The sequence below is a fragment of the Enoplosus armatus genome, chromosome 6 (assembly GCF_043641665.1).
Source record: "Enoplosus armatus isolate fEnoArm2 chromosome 6, fEnoArm2.hap1, whole genome shotgun sequence".
NCBI lineage: Eukaryota > Metazoa > Chordata > Actinopteri > Centrarchiformes > Enoplosidae > Enoplosus > Enoplosus armatus.
In genome coordinates this window covers 26,309,716-26,329,675 of record NC_092185.1, presented here as the reverse complement: position 1 = coordinate 26,329,675, position 19,960 = coordinate 26,309,716, and the positions used below count along the sequence as shown (strand labels likewise).

Sequence of the window (19,960 nt, the reverse complement as noted above, 5' to 3'; positions counted from 1 at the left end):
GAACGTGCTGGCCAAGGCCTTGTACGACAATGTGGCAGAGTCTCCGGACGAGCTGTCCTTCCGCAAGGGCGACATCATGACGGTGTTGGAGCGCGACACGCAGGGATTGGACGGCTGGTGGCTCTGCTCCCTCCATGGTCGCCAAGGCATTGTCCCCGGCAACCGTCTCAAGATCCTGGTCGGCATGTACGACAGCAAGCAGCAGCAGCAGCAGGCCATGCCTTCCACGCCGGATCCCGCCGCTTCGTGTCCCGCCCCCCATGTGCAGCGGCCCCTCCTTCCTCAGAGCGCCTACGCCAAACCGACACCTGCTCCACCATCCGCCGCCAGCGCTACTTCCTCCTCCGGGTTTGTCAGCAAGCCCCTCCCCTCAACTCAGTACACGTCTATGCACCCGGCCTACTCCACCCCCAGCCCCGCAAAGCCCAACCCTGACTCTATCTACATGATGCCCCCTTCCCACAGCCCCAAACCAAGTCCCCAAAGTGTGTACCAGGTCCCCTCTGGCCCAACTGGACCCCTTCCACAGGCGCAGCCAGGGCCCCCCAGCAAGGCCCCAGCTCTATCCCAGAGACAGTACCATCTGCCTGGGCAGGACATCTACCAAGTGCCCCCCTCTGTAGGCACCGGGGCAGTCCAGGGAGCAGCCCCAGCTGGGGGCACAGGAGCTGGGCAGGATGTGTACCAGGTGCCCCCCTCCCTGGATAAGAGGAACTGGGAGAGCAGCAACAAGCCACTGGGCAAGGTAAGGAAGGAAGGAAAGTGATTGGATGGACAAATGCGCTTAGTTTACAGAAACAGGAAGAAAGAAAGGAGGAGAGGATAAAAGCAAGAAAGCTTGAAACAACAGAAAGGGCAAAATGGAGTTAAAGAAAGAAATAATGAGAGAAGATATCGCTCATGTCAGTTCAAAAGTGTAAAATCTTGAAGCAACAGATGAGAAACGAGCATAGTTTCATTTCACCTCAGCTCTGGGTGTTTGTGTATCATGCACAAACACACTTCCTGCTATTGTCACAGTTTGCTGTTATATGTGTGTCTGTTTTTTTTTGTTTTTTTTTGTCAAACCGCAAATTCAAGGTTGCTTTTTTTTTTTTTTGTGCCGTGTGGTCATTTTCATCCTGATGGTGCAGCGTACCCCAAATAGATATTTGTACTCTGGGTGGAGAGTTTTCTGGTCAATGTTCATACTTTGGCTGATGGGAGCGATTCAGAGAGTTCAGCACGGCACATGAAGTGTGAAGTGCTTTGTGATGAAAGAAGGGGGGTTAACCTGCTGACCATTATTCGGACGTGACGGGAGCATCACGGAAAGGAAACGTTCAATATTTGGCACCCGGTGCGCGAGAGGAAGTGGTATCACTGCGGTGAAGACGTAGACTGACACTTTTGGTCAGCAAAGCAACGTAAAATGGGCTCATTCACAGTGTTTCATAGTTTATTGAAATGAAAGTGTCTTCGTCCAGCGTGAGATGGTACCCGCGTCATAGATGTATGACAGCGACCTTAATGCGTTTCATTTCCCGACGTGTATTTTTGCAGCCTGCGGCCTTCAAGTTAAGACTCGTCGCGGTGAAAGCGTTACAGAAATGTTACTTCAGTAGGCGCGACCTGGTCTGTCTGGGTCTGTCTCTGTCTGGGTGACTTTTGTGACACCTGTCCAGTCAATCAGATGTGACTATTATCAATGGTGGTGAGAAAGATAAAGAAAAGGGCGACCGTGGAAAAACTACAAAATGAATTGTCCTCCTGAAAGAATCCCATAACAGCCGTTGCCTTAGTGAATTGAAGTCTTCACACTCCACATCACAGTGTCCCGCTGGACTGAACCTGCCGAACAGTTCCTTGTGTGTGTGTGTGTGTGTGTGTGTGTGTGTGTGTGTGTGTGTGTGTGTGTGCGTGTGTGTGTGCGTGAGGAGGAAGACCAGTGAAATAATAAGATAGTTAATAATTCAGCTCCGATCTTGTGGTTGGGTGAGTAAGCACTTTACTGTGCCAGCAGGTGACAAGCTGTGTGTGTGTGTGTGTGTGTGTGTGTGTGTGTGTGTGTGTGTGTGTGTGTGTGCGTGTGTGTGTGTGTGTGTGTGTGTGTGTACTCTGGGGAAGCCCCTCCAGACTTGCTGTGGTGCAGTGAGCCATATGTGTAAGCACCACTGTGAGCGGGACTGTTTTTTAAAAATACTCTGTGTGTGTGTGTGTTGGCGATGATGGTGATGTTGGGTCCAGCTGCTCCTCCTGCTCTTCAACACGTGACCTCATCTGTGTTCCTCTGTCTGCCTCTTAACCACTTCATAATAAATTCATACGCAGGAACTGAAACGTAACAACTAACGAAGCGCTTTATCAAAAATTCAGTAGGGATGTTGTGTTGTGTCCTCGGTGCCCCTGCAGTTACTAAAAGACTTCAGTGTTTCTCTCCAAACTATAAATCTAACCCTCTCCAGCAGCATCACTGGACACTGGCTAACACCATCAACTCTCCCAATACCGATTCAAACACCAGGGGCGTATAAATACACGATTATTATTATTATTATTACCTCAAACACACAGTTAACGCTCAAAAAAAAAACCTGTTTGTCCTTAAACATGTATGAAACAAATTTAAACCATGCATAAGAAACTATGAGCCAGTAATCGGACTGAATTGCCAGTTTATTTGACCTCTGTGAAATACTCTAGGTGGCACACCCTTATGGAACAATACATTCAATAAGGAAAATCAACATAATCCAAAAACAAAAAAAAGGCCACGAGGACATTAGAATGCATTAGAATAAATCAAATTAGCATCTGCCGAATTTTATGGCAAACAGCGAAATGTTCCATTCAGTTTTGAACAAATATTCCAGTTTTGGATGCGTGTGTGTGTGTGTGTGTGTGTTTTGAAATAAAAGCAAATGAATGAACTGTTATCAGGCATTTCAATGTCCAAGACTTGCTTTTCTAACATAGTGATTGGGTTTCTGGGTTTAGTACAAACATGCCACACATGGCAGCGTAGACCCACCTCTGGTACCACCTATGTCCGATACCTCAGCTCAGGGTCTGCCAATACCAATGCGTCATCCAATACTGTTTCGTTTCCTCACATTTAAAATCGGTGGAACTCGGTAGAATTATTTTGATGTAAGCAAACATGAGGCCACGAATAGAGCGCTGCAGTGACGACAAAGTTCTGTAGGCTAACCCTGAAGTTAGCATCACCCTGGTTCCCTCCACAGAAAGCCAATGGGGTTTTTGGTTATTGCAGAAAATAAGCTCTGTGGCAAAACAAAAGTTTATGATACTTACACGTTTTGATCAGCAAGATAATCTTCACTAATGAACACCACTTTTATGATTTTTGAAGCGTGAATGGAATCACCACCAGTAAAAAGCTAACGTTTGGCTATAAAGGAACTACACCACAGTCGCATTACTTCAACGTCACCACCACTAAGCTTCACTTTTAAGAGAATATAGATAGATGTAGGGTTTACGAGGCTGTAAAGGCGGACTAGTGAGTAGATGACTTTCCGTGTTCGGCATGAAGACGTTTAATGTCCGCGACGACCTCTGTAGTCTCATTTAGCCGCTTGTTAGCAATCGGCTTCTTTAAGACACGTAAACGCTTCAAAATTCACAAGCGGGGGGTATCTACTGACGTATTTTAAGTCGTAAAACGAAACAACAAAACAACAAAGAGGAACCAAGCAGTTTGGCACACTACAGCACATCTAAAGTCTGCCGTGCCCGTGGAAAGATAACCAAAAGCGAAGAAGGAATGATAAAGCCAATGTATTGTTTTTGCAAGAGATCAATAAACATCCCACAGAAAATACAATTATATATCCCTTTATTCCATGTCGCGATATTCCACGACATAATGCCATGACATTGTCCTGTCCTCCCTGGAAGAAAAACCCCTATAGATGATGATTCATTGGCGTCCTGACAACTGAGATCGACCATTTCCACTACCTAAGCAGGGCTCTTGTTGTTTGTAGAAGCAGGATACTGTTCCACATTGGTTTATCTGTAATGGCGTCATCCTAATTAACTCTACAGGGAGTTACAGTGTAACAGTGAAGTCCCACCCTGGGTCTACATCTAGCCAGGGAGAGAGAGAGAAACAGGGACAGACTGATGGAGTGGTGTCCCAGAGGTTAGTAGATGTTTACCACTGCAGTATTTACAGTGAGATAACAGAGGGAGGTGTCCATCTGAGACTTGACATAACTGCTGACCATGTTGCAAAGTATGCTGTAGTGTTTTTAAATGTTTGAATGTGTTTTTATACCCTTCCAGGCAGCCATTAGTCTCTTTTTATTTCGGTGTGAAAAGAAGAATGTTGGACGGGGTTGAGGTCAGGGCTCAGTGAAGTTTTTCCTCAGAAAACTGGGAAAACCCTTTGTTTATGGAGCTGGTTTTGTGCACGGGGGTCATTGACATGTTAACTGTATTCTGCAGCGTTGAGATTCCCTTTCATTATTGGAGCAAATAAAAAAAAAGAACCAGACATGAAAAAAAAACAGCGCCAGACCAAAACTTTTCCGATTTCTTTCTTTTATATATATATTTTTTTATTGTCAACACATCTCATGAAGCAAACAAAGAATGTACCTCATTAACGAGTACTGTGTGTGTGTATCACAGCCTGATATATCTTCTTCCTCTGTGCCATAGAGCTCCATTGTTGTCCAGAAACACACACACACACACACACACACACACACTGTAGTTTGTTTTGACTCAATCCCACACACACCGTCCTGCTGCCTTAAATACTCACTAGACCAAATGTGGATTCATCCACCGCTGAAAATAGTCCCCAGCAAATGCATAATTTCCTCCTGCTTAAGTAACATTTGCCAAAAAGGTACAGTGACCAGCTGTTTTAGTAAATGACTGAGGTGGTTTTTAAAGATGTCGTGGAGAGTAGGACCAGGCAGGGCTGGTCGAGTCCAAATTCCATTCAGCCATATTGGTGCATGTGTGGATGCATTTGAAAGGCCTGCGCTGTGTCACCACCAGACAAGAATGTGTGAATCATTTATGAATTGTCCTTTAAATCTTTCCTTGACCTCCTGACGATGTTTTCCGTCAAGGTCAAGGACGAGTAGTTGGGGACTGAGGAAGAACTGAGCTAATATTTTAGCCACAGTTGTATTTAACGCCGGACCTTCCATTGTCATTGCAAGAGCAAAATGTGTGTGTGCATGTCACATGCTTTATGTATTTACCTTGCCAATGCCCTTCATTGTAATGAGTTGCTTTTATGCTCACTTACCTCCCCTCGCCTCCCTCTCCATACAAAGACACACACGCACACACACACACACACACACACTTCACTCCTGCCAGTTAGTCATTACGAGATAAGGAATTCCTGCTGAGGAGACGACTCCACAGACACACACACACACACACACACACTCTCTCTCAGCTGCTGAGGAAGGCTCCAGCCGGGCTTTACGCACCAAATGCCCCCTTTGTAAGACTATTCAGACAGACAGCAGCACACAGCGGTCTTTCCCTTCAAATATCAGAGACACATGACTGTCTACAACCTGCACAGGCCAACAGAGGATAATGTGGGGGGGGGGGATTCCAAACGGGGAAAAATACAGCAAGCAATGAAGATTTCTTTATGGGGTCAACAACACTCGCAGAGCTTGGGGTCATTTTTCAAGTGGATTTGTTTTTTGACAAAGAGCCTGGCAGGTGTCAGGAGGACATTTGTTTTTGATTCATGCACATGGATTAGCAGTAAAACAGTGAAACATTTCTGTGCATGAATCTTGACCTGGAAGTAGTAGTAGCTTGAAAAAGAAAAAAAATCTTAACTGGTGTGTGTGTGTGTTTGTGTGTGTGTGTGTACGCGCAAGCTTGTGTGTCAGGAGGTCAAGCAGTAGTGTCAGCTGACACAGCTGTCATCAAAGGCATTGATGTGTTGGGAGGGGTGTGTCATCAGCCACGTGCCACCACGTCCACACACACACACACACACTATTTTTAAGTTCACCGACATGCTCCTGACTTTTCAGTTCCTTCATACAAACACTATTTCATCACACACAAAGGTTGTCTTCAGCTGTGTTGGTTCTATCTTCAGCCCTCTCATTGCACACACACACACACACACACACACATACAGCTGCATTGTATACTCAAGTGAGGGTTTAGGGAGGTATAAAAGCACATTCCTTTAATTCATTTATTTGAAACCTTTGTATGTGGGTGTATGCATGTGCGTATATCCAGTATGTAATGGCTTTCTGTCATTTCTGTGAAATATGTAAATGAGTGTTGACAGCCGTCAGCAGCTGTAATCCAGTTAGTTGATTTTCAGCACCAGGCCTCTAATTTGAGGCTGGCACACTGGTCATATTAACTATCCAGTGCAGTGTCCTGTTTAACAAGTGTGTTCCCACCTGACACATCCAAGGGGAGAACAGCTGGAGAACAGACAGGGCACACACACACACCCACACTGAGTTGGTAAGGAGAATTTAACTAATATATTAGTCAAACAGTCCCTAAAATATTATGTTGGTTCCATATGAGAACCATCGTACATTCTCAAATACTGGCCAGGAAAATTTCAGGCATGTACACCTTTACGTTGATCTGATGGCTATTTGACGTAAAAGTCACGGCGGCGATCTCACTAGGTCTGACCGGAAAGTTCTGTATCCTCGCCTCATACGCAAAAAAAGAAAACATGTTTGATGAACCACGGAACACAGAAAAAGCCAATTCTTACATACCCTCACAAGTGCGACTGGAGCAGAAGAGGTTAAAAATGACTCGTACAACCACAGTAATGATCTGACCAACTGTCTCTCCGTTTCAACGGCATCAGTGAATATCCAGCGAAACTCTTTACATCACAGCATGTGAGCCAATAGGAATTAACATGTACCTAACTTTAACAGTCCAACGTGCAACGCCTGTGCACTGTCAGACAGGCCGCAGTCATCCGTCAGTGGTTTCAGCGTCCCTCGTGCTCCTGATGGTCTTTAATTGAAGCAAAATAAGTTTTAAAAAAATCCATCAGTGCTGCAGCCAGCGAGAGAACCGAAAGCACTCTTCTTCCTCCTGCTTGTGCAATATTTGGCACCTGGTGTGGGCAAGTAGAGAGAGAGAGAGAGAGTTGAAAAGGTTATGACGGCGAGAGAGAGAGAGGACTGTTTTGGTTCTTTCACAGGCTGCAGCAGTAAGGCTGCAACCAACGATTATTATTTTGGTCAGTCGATTCGCGTAACAATTATTTTTCCGATGAATCCATCCATTATTTTCTGATTCGCCGATTAAGCTGATCGCAAAAGTTAAGATTTATGCAGTGTAGGTCTAATTAGGAAAGGTGTTGTTTGTATTCTTCCATTAATTACCGTAAATAGCGTCGAGTATGATTTAACGTCCAGGGTGGTAAATTAACATTATAAAATGTGAACGTCTTACCAGTCACTGAAAGATAAATGTTCAAATTCACCAGGCACTCAATAGTTAATTTCCCACCCTGAAATCGACAACGTTAGTGTTGGGATTTGATTTCTATTTGCTAACATGCTGTGTGTAAAGACGTTTTGTTGGATGTTCACGAATTCATCCATGCAGATCGGCATGAACATTGAAAATATATAATGTGTTAGTATAAGGGTTGGTCAGATTTTGTCCGTGGTTGTAAAAGGAATGAGTTGCCGTAGTTTAGCTGCAAGACGACAAAGGTCCTGGACCAGAACCTGAGCCAGAGCGGACGTGTCCCCCTGTGGAGCGTGAATCTGCAGGAGCGGGCTGTTGCAGCGATGCGGGCAGGGAAGGACGGCTGTGTCACAACCGGGTTCCTCGCAGTCCCAAGACGAGGAGAGGTCATGGACAGGAGACGCCTTCCCTGGAAGGAAGAGCATCCCCCCCCCCCACCCCCCAACATCACGAGTTTCAAATACGTCAGTTATTTTAAACTCAGGGTCCAAGATGATCAATGAAATAGTGTTAATAATTCTTACATGTAACACACAAACGGAATCATCATCAGTCCCAGGAGTGTATTTATCAAGTGTAGCATGGATGGATCCTTTCCAAACGCATCTGCTATTAAGTCCACATACCAGAAAAGTGATGTGTGTGAGGCTACATTCTGCGCCACATGCTGAGAGATTAACTAGAGACTAATGAAGTCAACACGGCTGTCTGGCACACTCCCACACATGTGGACATGACCATGCTCACACACACACACACACACCCACCTGATTTCATGAATGTCTTTGTCAGAACACAAATAGAGAGAGGGAGGTGGATAAACCCACCAAAGTTGACATTATATTTTGCATTCTTGCTGGATAGTGAGGTGATATGTGCTGTGTCAGTTTTGGGAAATAGCGTTTCCCCACCACCGCAACAACACAGAGACGTTTCCAGCAACATGGCGATGCACGCAGACCATAGACTGTATATAAAGATGGCCGACGCGTCCCCACTTCCTCCCACTGTACAAAAATGAAGCCAAACTCTCCCGGATACGGCCGCTGCCATCTTGCGCTGGTGACGTCATTTGGAGCCAGAGTCTGCCCAGTGGTGATCAGGGGGTGGAGCCGTGGTGCAAGGTCCTGCCCACACGACCCAAAAACGCCCTCAATCACAGCTGTCAATCATGGCGTCTCACCCAGTTTTTATAGCGTCGAATAACTCATTAAAATCAAACTTATGAAAGAAAAACATCAGCGTGAGAAGAACTATCTAAAATGACAGAAACCATCTTTGGGAAAAAATGATTTGACATGTACTTTGATTTTTTTAGTTTGGCCCACGTCCCATTCACTAACATGGAGAGGGCGGGGCTTATGACCTATACTGCAGCCGGCCACCAGGGGGGCGATCGAGACGTTTTGGCTTCACTTTTGGGGAGCTGTCATGTCGTCCATCTTTATATACAGTCTGTGACACAGACACACAGCGCGGCATAATGCCAACTCAGCTGTGTTTTAGTTGTAAAAACAACAAAATGCATAATAAGATGACATCCTAATACATAAATAAAAAAAAAAAAATCATCACCATATTCCTACAGCCCAGAGGGGTGAGAGTCACCCCGTCTGGAGTTCACCAAAATTGCCAGACAGCCAGTTTGAACATGCACATCCTCGTGCACACACACACAAACACCAGTCATGCCATGTGGTGTTGGAATCCAGTTCAGTGGGGGGTAGAGTGTGTGCTCTCCTGGAGACATGCCTCCCCCTGCACTAATCTGTTAAGACCTCCACACTGCCTCTTGGTGCCTCTGTGTGTGTGTGTGTGTGTATGTGTGTGTGTGTGTGTGTGTGTGTGTGTGTACATAGCTGGCATGGTATTCATGGTATTCTCTCTTTGTTTTTACTTCTTTGTCTTGCTGCTTTGTGCTCATGACCAACAGTGTCACACTTGAAGTTGTTAGAGTTAGTTTAAAGCTGCAGTAGGCAAATATAATTATTGAATTATAATTTTAGTTGAACTAATTTTGACCATTGCATGTCACTAACAATATCTAATTGAAGAGCTCCTTTAAAAAAAATGTGTGTCTGTGAGCACCCCTTTTGTACTTAGTCTTTTAAAACACTGGACCAGGTCTGAATCAAACAGCCAATCAGGGTTAGCTAGCACGTAACTGACCAATCACATGGACTATGTACAAACAAGGGCGTTTCTACAGTAGGTTCCACCTTCTGGATTGGAGTGTGAATCAGAACGGTTGGAAAAGAGGAATCAAAACACAGAACCCCGGATTACCCTGATTGGCTGTTTGATTCAGACCTGGTCCAGTTTTTTTTCAGACTAAATACAAAAGGGGCGGGTGCTCACAGACACACAATTTTTTAAAAGGAGTCCTTCAATTAGATGTTGTTAGTGACATGCAATGGTCAAAATTAATTATTTCAACCAAAATTGTAATTCAATAGTATTGCCTACTGTAGCTTTAACCCTTTCATGCATGAATTATGACAGCCTCAGTCAGGATTTTGACGAAGTGTTTTTATTTCTCTTTAGGCATGAAAAAAAAAATTTAACTTAATTTTTTTCAAATGTTCATTTCACACAAAGTTCTTCACATGCATGGACAGCATGCGTTTGAGTTTTCAACTGAAGAAATATGTATTTAACACACCAATGAATAAAATGGAAATTTTAACAATTGTATTACTCCTTAGTTGTTACTTGATGTTATCAAATTTTATTTACTATTTATTATAAATTATAAATTTATTTAGGGTCTCCTACTATAGAAGGATTGGCAAGGTATTCCTGAGCTGCTCAGCGTTTCTGGCCTTCCGTTGGCCATCTTGGTTTTGAGACATTTGTGTTGCGCTTACAATGGCTGGCCAGTGGGTGGCAGTGTATGGGATGACGCACTAGCGTCCACTGTGGTGGTTGATGTGCAATTACACCATTAAAACCCATGCATATACAAGAAAACAGCTTTTGAATAGCTGTCCACTGTAGTGACCACTATGCGTGAAAGGGTTAAGTATCTATTGCAGTAACCTTACCAGACCAATAGTACTGTCAGTGGTTTCTGTAAACAATAAAGTCAAGTGTTTAAAGTGTTGTCCACCCATAAACACATTTTCACACCTACCTGTTGTGGTACTGAGCCACGTAGGTCATGTTTTTTTTTATATCCATCCCATCCACACTAACAGGATCAAGTTGAGGCAGGAATCTCAAATATCCCACAGCCTGTACAAATTAAAACTATCTGCTTGTCAAGATGCCAACAGAAGGAAGAGAGAGCGTTTCATTATTTCACTAAGCCAGCTCTTTTAATATTTCATGTGCTCTCTTATATATGTGTGTCACAGTTGGTTTGGTGGTTAAGCACAAGATCATGTTTAGCTGTCAGCTAACAACCTAGAACCTAATCTGTCTTTAGAGGTCACTATTTGATAGTGTGTTGTTGTTGTTGTTGTTTTTTTATGTAAAAAAAAAAAAAAGAAGAAAAATATACAGATACAACCCTGGACAGCTCAGCAGTCTAACCGAATGTGTAGTCATTGTAGCAAGTAATAGTTGGCAAGACACACCAAATGCAAGTCTGCATGCAAATTGGTGCATGATGCAGTATACAGTATATGTGCATGTAACAGCTTCATAAATACATGGCTGTATGGCATGCATGCATGCATGTTTATATAACGTATTGCATACAGTATGTTCCAGCGCACATACTGTAAATATTTAGTGCGTACAGGCATTTGTATGCATAGGCTGTATCTATGCATGTATCTTTAAAATGAGATGTGTGTTCGTGCTTGTACTGCATATATATGTATGCATTTTTTTCTGCTTGTACACTGCATATATCTTTTTAATGGTATGTTATAACCAAGTCTTTCATTTTAGTTTTTATTCCCTCTATATATCTATAATATCACTCCCAATTCCATTCTGATACATATATTTCCTACCCGACAGAATGCGCTATGAAGCAGTTATGACTGTGTACACACAGCATCTACTGACCAGACTTTGGGGACTTTGATCAAAACTCTCTTCGCCCTGCCTGACTGCATTCTGGGTCGCTCTATTAAAACAGGCAGAGAACCGAGTCAGAGCACCGAGTCAGAGCACCGCCATGTCCGACCAGTTCAGACAAACCACCCAACCCTCCTCCTGCTGTAATTAGGCCCCTCTTTCAACTTCACATCTGCGCTGCAAAGATTTATTTTTCTTCACTCTTAAGTGCTGCAGCTGCATGTATCGAACGCCCGCTTGTCTCAGTGTGTGGTCACGGTGGTCATTTTTTGAAGCTGGAAGATTGGGCTTCGTTTGAGAACGTGCTGCATTTACCACCAGATACTATCATCCTGTTTTCCAGACCAAAGCCCCCCACGCCTTGGTTTCTTGCTATCGGTCCTCTTCTCCTCGGCGTAAAGCTGTGAAGACAGAAGAAAGGAAAAGGGGAGGAAGAGGACGGAGAGGGTGGATGGGGCTGCTGGGAAGGAGGGAGGGACATTGCTCGGAGCAAAGGTCATCTGTTGAACAATGACTTCTGCTTGATGTAATCGTACACACGGAACAAAGGAGAGAACATCCCGGCTTGTGCCACACATGGCCCTCTGTCATAGTGTGTGTGTGTGTGTGTGTGTGTGTGTGTGTGTGTGTGTGTGTGTGTGCGCATATTTACATGTAGAGGAATTCTCCTTCACTGAATCCTCATAAATAAATGTGTGTGAAGGCATTTATATTGTCGGATCTGCAGCTTTTATGAGGCTGCTTGATTTATTCTGAGAACGCGACACGACAGAGAATCTTCTTTGGTGGATATGTAGGTCAGTGAATCTCAAAGTATACAGCCGTCCTCAGGCCAGAGTTCTGTGTTGAGACATAAGAAGCCAGTCTTGTACAGAGACTTGATACGCAGCCGTGTGCTGGCTGTCGTCCATTCCTGCTGCATGCTGGGAGAGCCGGTCTGTGTGTAGAGCTCGTTGGAGCTTAAGAATCAAAGTCAACCCGAGGTATTTTAGAGCCGATCATAGTTGTCAGATACAGGCGTTGAGCTGGATTTGTGGTCGTCGTAGTGTCTCTGGAGCGAGGGTCCGTGCGCCCAAAATGACGTCATCGCGCCACGCCGCAAGCTGCAAGCTGTCGCGCCGCGTGGTCATGCACTTCTGAATTTTTGTAACCAGGCGATGCGACATTTCAACGTGGACGCCTGTGAAACCAGACTGGCTGAGCCAGTACGTCACCGCATTTCACAGATAAAAACAGATACAATCCCCCCTCAGCAGCGACAAGCTCTAGTGCCGAGTGCAGCCATGTTGTTTTATGATGATCTTCCACTCATTTTTTATTTCTAAGCGTAGCTTAGCATGAAGACTGGAAACTGCTCTGTAGTCTAAATCCTAAGTTAAATCAGTTAAAATAATCATTGTCTTGTTGTTTAAAGGTCCCAGGTATTCTGCTCATTTCACCTCTATATTTTTATTCAGGGACTCCACTAGAGAAGCTTTGCAGGAGTCACAGTTCAAAAAGTCCTTATTTATTTTACACTGGCCCTTTCTGCAGCCCCTCAGTCCCCCCCCCTCCCTGTCTGAAATAAGCCGTTTTAGACAAACTGAAGAGTAGTTCCTGAGCAGAGCGCTCCAATGACTTAGAACGGAGCGGGTGGATGAGCGTCCCTGTACTTGGTGGGTGGTGCTGTGATTGGAGCAGATAACCTGCTGGGGGCCGTGGCTGAGGGCGGTGGCTGTATAGTTGTGACATCACAACCTTACTGAAGTCCTGACTGCTCGTTTAAAAGGCACAGTGTCTGAATACGGGCTGTGTGCGTTTCTCCGTGGACTGAGCGTTTTGTTACTTCCACAGTAGTTTATACAGCACCGAGAGCTGCTTTATGATCAAACAAGACATGGACATCTCACTGCCTACAACATGGGACCTTAAAGGGCGTTAGACAGTATCAACACACCTGCCAGTGGAACTCAGCTTTTATTTCAGCAGACAGGAAGCCAACTTCCTTCCTTCAACTCTCTCTGACATAACTTATTTTGCGCTTTAATACTACACAGCCGATCACATAGTACAGACTTTAACTTTAACGTCTGCGCCTGGCTTGCAGTCGATGCTGCAAAACAGCTGCACAACCCTGCACTAATCGCCACAACCGCCAGAATTTGATCTGAATGCAGCCTGACTGTTAACACGTTTACTGCGGAATGACATTGCTAACATTTTGGCAGTGAGTTAGACGACTGCAGACCACCCCTACATCCATACTCCCCAGTACGACCGCCCCCTTTCAGAGGCAGCTTTGCTATTGGTCGTACGCAAAAAAAACAACAAATTCCACACGATGAAGTTCACCGAGGCTGAAGTCATCCGGAGAGCCAGACGTGAAATCCACAGTAGAGTAGGGTGTCTCTGATGTTGGTGACCGTTGATCCATAGCTCTGATCTCCTGAAGGAATTAAAAGGCCCAGCAGGCTATTACTATTACTAGACCCTACATACACACACACACACACACACACGCATACACAAACAGATCACTTAGCGTTAGTGTATAAGTGTGTGTCTATTTTCTAGGCTGTATGCAGACAGGTGATCAATAACATGGGTTATCAATCTGACACAGGGATGGTGTGTGTGTGTGTGTGTGTGTGTGTGTGTGTGACGACACTTGGCTAAGTGCCAGATGTGTCCTGCAGGACACATCTGGCACTTAGCCAAATGTCGTCAATACTGTTGAAAGCTTTCTGACAATGAGGAAAGGGGTGTTTACATGACTGTGTGTGTGTGTGTGTGTGTGTGTGTGTGTGTGCGTTACACAAAAAAAAAAAACCGAGACAGAAATGTAAAATAAAGACTTTTTCTCAGCTTTTTAGGATTATTTTACAACTGGCGGTGAAATGATCCCTCTAGGGGAAAACACGTGTTCTAATGTTCCAATTCCCCCTCCTGTGGAAAGGAATAGAGAGAATGTGTGATGAGGCAGAGAGAGGAGGCAGATTAGCACAGGCGGGCTGTCAAAGGGATGGTTTTATCATTTGTGTCTGTGCCGTCTCACATGTGCAGACGCAGACAGACAGGCTGTTAGATGTTAGGTCTGATACTGCAGTTGTAGACATATGTATGTCCGACTTTTTGACTCATCCAGAGTCAAATAAGGGTCAGAGAGAGATAAGGACGTGTTTAGCCCACAGTAGCTTAGCATAAAGACTAGCTTAAAAGAGCATTAACTTGTCATTTATATGTATGTGTGCACATAAAAACATGCTATCGCGGTTCAAGGAGCGGTTAGCTGTTGAAGCAGCGACTCCATGTGGCATCTCAGATACAGTATTGCAATTTTGAATGAGCCGTTGAGTTGTGTCCGCAATCACTACCGCATCAATCAGAATCAGAATCAGAAACTGTTTATTGCCAAGTAACATACATTACAAGAAATTTGCCGTGGCCTGAAGGTGCTTTTGTTTTGATAACAAATAAGTAGAATATAAAAGGTAAAAAGGTAAAATAGCATATGTGCTACTTTTTTGCAAAAAAAAAATCCTACACTCAGTAATGAAGCCAAATGAGTGTCAAAACAAATTTCAATTTAGTGTTCACTGTGGCAGTGGTTCCCAGGGGTTCTTTGGGGTGGTTCCAGGGGGTTATTTTCACTATAATTCCGTCCATAAGTAACACAATGACAGAATGTTTGACCATTTTGGTCATGGGTTTCATACACACAATAAAACATCTGAAAGCAAAAATCCTATCAGATGAGGGACAAAATCGTATCAAATTGGGGTCTGTAGTCAGTTTAGGGATCTTTGACATGAAAAAGTTTGAGAACCACTGCACTATAGAGTAATATCTGATTGAACCAGGATATGGAAACATCATGGGGATGACAGGGAAAGGAGAGAGAGCGAGCTGTGGTGCGTTGTATACCACAGCTGTTGTGGTTTCCCAGGCCACCTAGTTGACTTTACACTCAAACCATATAATACCGAGTTTAAACAGGCACACAATAGGGCAGCCTGGTTCCCACGACAACTATGACCAAGACCCCTTGCTCTGTTTTTATTGCCTATGTGTGCCTGCGTGTTGACAGCGCTCTTTAATGAGACTGAACAGCCTTAAGTCTCTGCTCGTTCAGTGTGAAGAAGCAATGACTTCTCACTCAAAGGTGAAGAAGCCTTTTAGTGTTTTGTTTTTTTTTTACCTTTCAGAGACTCGGTGGTGCGTCATGACCCTTGCAGGTTGCCATAGTCACATGAACACAGAGAAAGGGACCATATGAGTGAGATAAGGAGTTTAGTCTTTGTGTTCGCTGTTGAATAAATTTAAAGCTCTTCTCTGTTGATATGTAGGGTTGATATCCGTCCTCTTTAACCTCCTGACTCTCACCGGCCTCTCGGCTCTCTGTGCTATCTGTGTCCAGGTGGTGGTTCCCACTCGGGTCGGACAGGTGTACGTGTATGATGCCATGAAGCCAGACCAGGACGAGTACGACATCCCACCCAGACACCAGCCTCCGACCCAGCAGGACATATACGACGTGCCGCCCACCCGCCAGCAGTACAACACGCAGGTCAGACCACCGCCGCTGTGTGTGTGTGTGCGTGTGTGTGTGTGTGCGTGCGTTTGCATCTATCTGACTATTGCATGATCCCGCAGCACCACATAAAGTCTTCATCCGATTCTAATGACACAGTTTTGACCGGTTTGCACAGAAAGACTGGATTCATGCTGCTTTCATAGCATTCCACGATTGCTTAACTTTTAAACCCCAAAATGCTGTGCATAAAAATGTAGTGCAAAACATTGGTGGAGCCACGGTATTAAGGTCCCGCCTATACACCCGACCGACCCAATCACGAGGAAAGTCAATCACACCTGTCAATCGTGACGTTCCACCCTGTTTTGAAAAAAACATCTTTGGGGGAAAAAAATGTATTTGACGTGTAGTGAAAAATCTGATGCGTGACGCCTCATTTTCAGGGTCACATTTTGACCCTATAATGAGGAGTAAAGTGTTTTGAGTTTTGAAACATTTTTGTGACTCAAAGTCATGAAAAAGCGTAAAAAGGATTATTTGGTTATCCTTAGGAGGAATGTGCCTGCTTCAGCAGCGTTAGTAATAGCATTGTATCCTAATCTATCAAAGTGTCTTGTACAACATCGGCCCACACACACACACACACACACACACAGGTATCGTCTGGCACCAAGCCGCCTTTCTGTCTGCAGAATATTAATATTTGATGTGATGTAACATTCAACCCTCTCCCTCTGTAAATATTCAATCTTTTAGTGATGGTCCTCCATAACCGACAGGCTGGCTAGATATGCCACCACTGTGTGTGTGTGTGTGTGTGTGTGTGTGTGTGTGTGTGTGTGCTTGTGTGTGTGTGTGATATGCAAGACACTTGGACTGCATGAAGAAGAAGCTGTACTTTTCCACCATAGAGAAGGCTATTGATGTGTTTGGGTACTGTGAGTGTGCCTTAAGGGCCCTTTACATTTAATTCCACATACAGAGAGGTCATCTTATTCCTGCGTAATTCCACATTTCACAGTGTTTTCTGCTTAAAAAGCGGGCACACACACACACACACGGGCAAAAATGTACAGAGAAGAGAGTCTTGATGCTGACAAGCCGAAAGAGAAAAGGTCACTCGCACACAACCACAGCAAAATGAGAGCTGGAGTCGCAGGAGGAGGAGAAAATGAGCTGTAGGAGGAAGAAGGGGGGGGGGGGGCACAGAAAGGGAAAGAAGTATGAAGAAAAACAGGATGACAATGAATGATGGGGGGGAAATGAAGGATGGGAAGATGAGTAAGAGCAGGGGGAAGATGTGTTGCTGTAAGAACATATGTAGCTGCTGGGCTTTTTTTTTTTTTGAAGTGGGCAATCTGAAAGGTGAAGAGTGAACGCACCGCAACGCAAGGCACTTCATCAAAATGTCTGCCGTGTGGGAGGCGGCTCATGGTAGATGGCTCTGACCATAACAAGTAATCGCGCGCGTACGGCTGTGGCTGTACAGCGAGCTGTACTGTGCGTCCATAAAGGGGAATGACGGCAGACGTCTTCTGATGTTTCACTGGGACGTCAGCACTGACCGGACTGTGGGACAGGAGAAGAACGCTGTGACCAGTTTTACAGCAATCCTCTTTTTCTGCAGCGCCACGATGGCCCCCACTCAATGTGGGTTCTAAGGGAACTGAGCTGATGGACTCAACATGCATGGTTACAGATTCTCTGCCATACACCTGTGCTGCAGGAGTGAGTCCTAAAACTGAGAAATGAGTCAGCAGTTTTACACTTCCCAGTTCCCTGGAAGTCAGTGGGTTTTGGGTTAGATGCCTGAAATAAGGTCTGTGGTTAACACGCAAGCTTAAGAGATTCACGCGTTTTGTTCTGCGACGTAAAATACATACAGTGGATACCTCTACATGATGGCGCATGTTGACATTACAGTCTGCCACAAAATGAATAATGTGATAAAAGATTTGTATCCACAGTGCACACGATGATGCGCACAAATGGATAAACTTGCTCTGACAATGGTAATAGAGTTGTTGCAGGGATGACGTATTTTTATAGGCATACCCGGAAGTTAGCGTCCACAAAAAGGCCAATGGGATTTTGGATTGTTGCAGAAAATAAGCTCTGTGGCAAAACAAAAGTTTATGACACTCAGCAAGATAATCTCCACTCATGAACACCACTTTTATGATTTCTGAAGCGTAAATGGACGCTCTTCAGCTTGTGTTAACCACAGACCTTATTTCAGGCGTCTAACCAAAAAACCCCATTCAGAAAAACCCACTGACTTCCAGACGAGGGGAACCGGAAGTGTAAAAATGCTGACTCATTTCGGGGGTTTTAGGACTCATTCCTGCAGCACTCAGTTATGTATTGTAAAGATGTTAGGATGAGACATAAATGCTGTCTGTCTGTCTGTCTGTCATTGTTCCAGTAGCACAGGGATTGAAGGACAGGAAGGACTGAGGGAGCGAGTGTTAACAGATGGACATTTCATCAATAAGCTCGCTGTCTCGTAGACCAAAACCACACTGGTTCAGATTCCTGGGATGGCTCTTTGCCCCCTCTTCACCTCCTTTTTCCTCTTCTCTTCTCTTCTCTGTCATTTCTCCACCTCTCCCTCGTCTTCCCACTCTTTCTTCTTTATTCCCACTTCAGTTCTCCTTTCTCTCCTCTTCCCTTGCCTTTTTTTTTTTCCATCTCTACTCCCTCCTGTTTCCCTTTCCCTGCCTTTCCCTTCCTCCTTCTATCCTCGTTTACCTTTTCCTTTTTTTCTTCCCTCCCTCTCCTCTTTGCCTCTTCATCCCCGCTGTGCTGCTTTCCCTCTCCACAGACAAAGGCAGTAGATGTAACGCATTCAGCCATTTAAAACCTTGTTTTATGACTCACAGTGTGTGTGTGTGTGTGGGTAATTGGGGTGTATTTATAGTTTCTGTGTGTGTGTGTGTGTGTGTGTGTGTGTGATCATGCCTGTACACGTCTCTTTACTGTTTTGTATTTCAGAATAGTTTCTAAGAGAAATAAATGAATGTACTCTTGGTGAACACGCATTGAAAAGCTGCTCAGGTGGTTTGGAAGAATCTAAAGGACCTCCGTACTGCTCGCATGCAAAGTCCAACTGAGAGTCCGCTTTGCCAGCAGTGCCTGTGTACTTCCCATCAGCTTATTCCACATGAGCCAATACATAACAGGCAAACCGTTGATAAGCACCGTCACATTTCAAGGTCTCAAAATCTGGAAAAAACATGTTCTCATGCGGACTGATCTTCTCTCTTTCCCGTTCAGTGGTTTTGTTATTAAGAAAACGTCCAGTCTACATCAAAGGTTTGTCTGTTTTTATGTCACTATTCCCACAGACAACAACAGCGTTGAGGATTTCTACAGGGCGCCTACAGGCCTTTAAAAGTCGCACAAATCACTGAATTCAGTTTCCTCAACAACAAAAAAAAAGGTCTTCAAAGATTTTTAAAGGTCTTACATTTATTTAACAAAAGTCTTCAATACTTTCAACAGTTTATGCCACTTGTCCAGGCCCAGGCCGCATTAGTTTATTTCATTATATCACAAGGAAGGACCATATTGTGCCTACTGGTTTTCCATCATACTGGTCGGTTAAATGGGATTCTATGTGGTGTTGAAAAGGTCTTTGTCTGTGTCTGTGAGCGTGATGGAAACACGAGTGTGTGTGTGTGTGTGTCTCCAGTGTGATGTGTCTAACAACATGGTATTTATGTCCATCTTTTTCTCTGTGTTCAGGTGTATGACACTCCTCCCATGGTGGTGAAGGGGCCCTCTAGTGGTCAGGATATATATGACACCCCAGCAAGCACAGACAAGAACACACAGCAGATGGTGAGGCTTTGGATTAAATCAACATGAACACCATGAATGCTGTTTTTTCTTCTTTTTTTTGGCAGTTTTTTGTCTTTTGATGCATTTTTTTAATCGACTTAATTAACC

General features: G+C 44.5%; 1 protein-coding gene across 3 annotated transcripts in view; it reads left to right on the top strand.

The window, feature by feature from the left end:
• bcar1 (BCAR1 scaffold protein, Cas family member) overlaps window positions 1-19,960 on the top strand; it is an 81,893-nt gene that overhangs the window by 56,329 nt on the left and 5,604 nt on the right. For all 3 annotated transcript variants that reach the window (XM_070907719.1, XM_070907717.1, XM_070907718.1), the window contains exons 2-4: window positions 2-745; window positions 15,893-16,042; window positions 19,757-19,852. In XM_070907719.1, the coding sequence (XP_070763820.1) occupies window positions 2-745; window positions 15,893-16,042; window positions 19,757-19,852 (990 nt within the window). The remainder of the gene's footprint in view (window position 1; window positions 746-15,892; window positions 16,043-19,756; window positions 19,853-19,960) is intronic.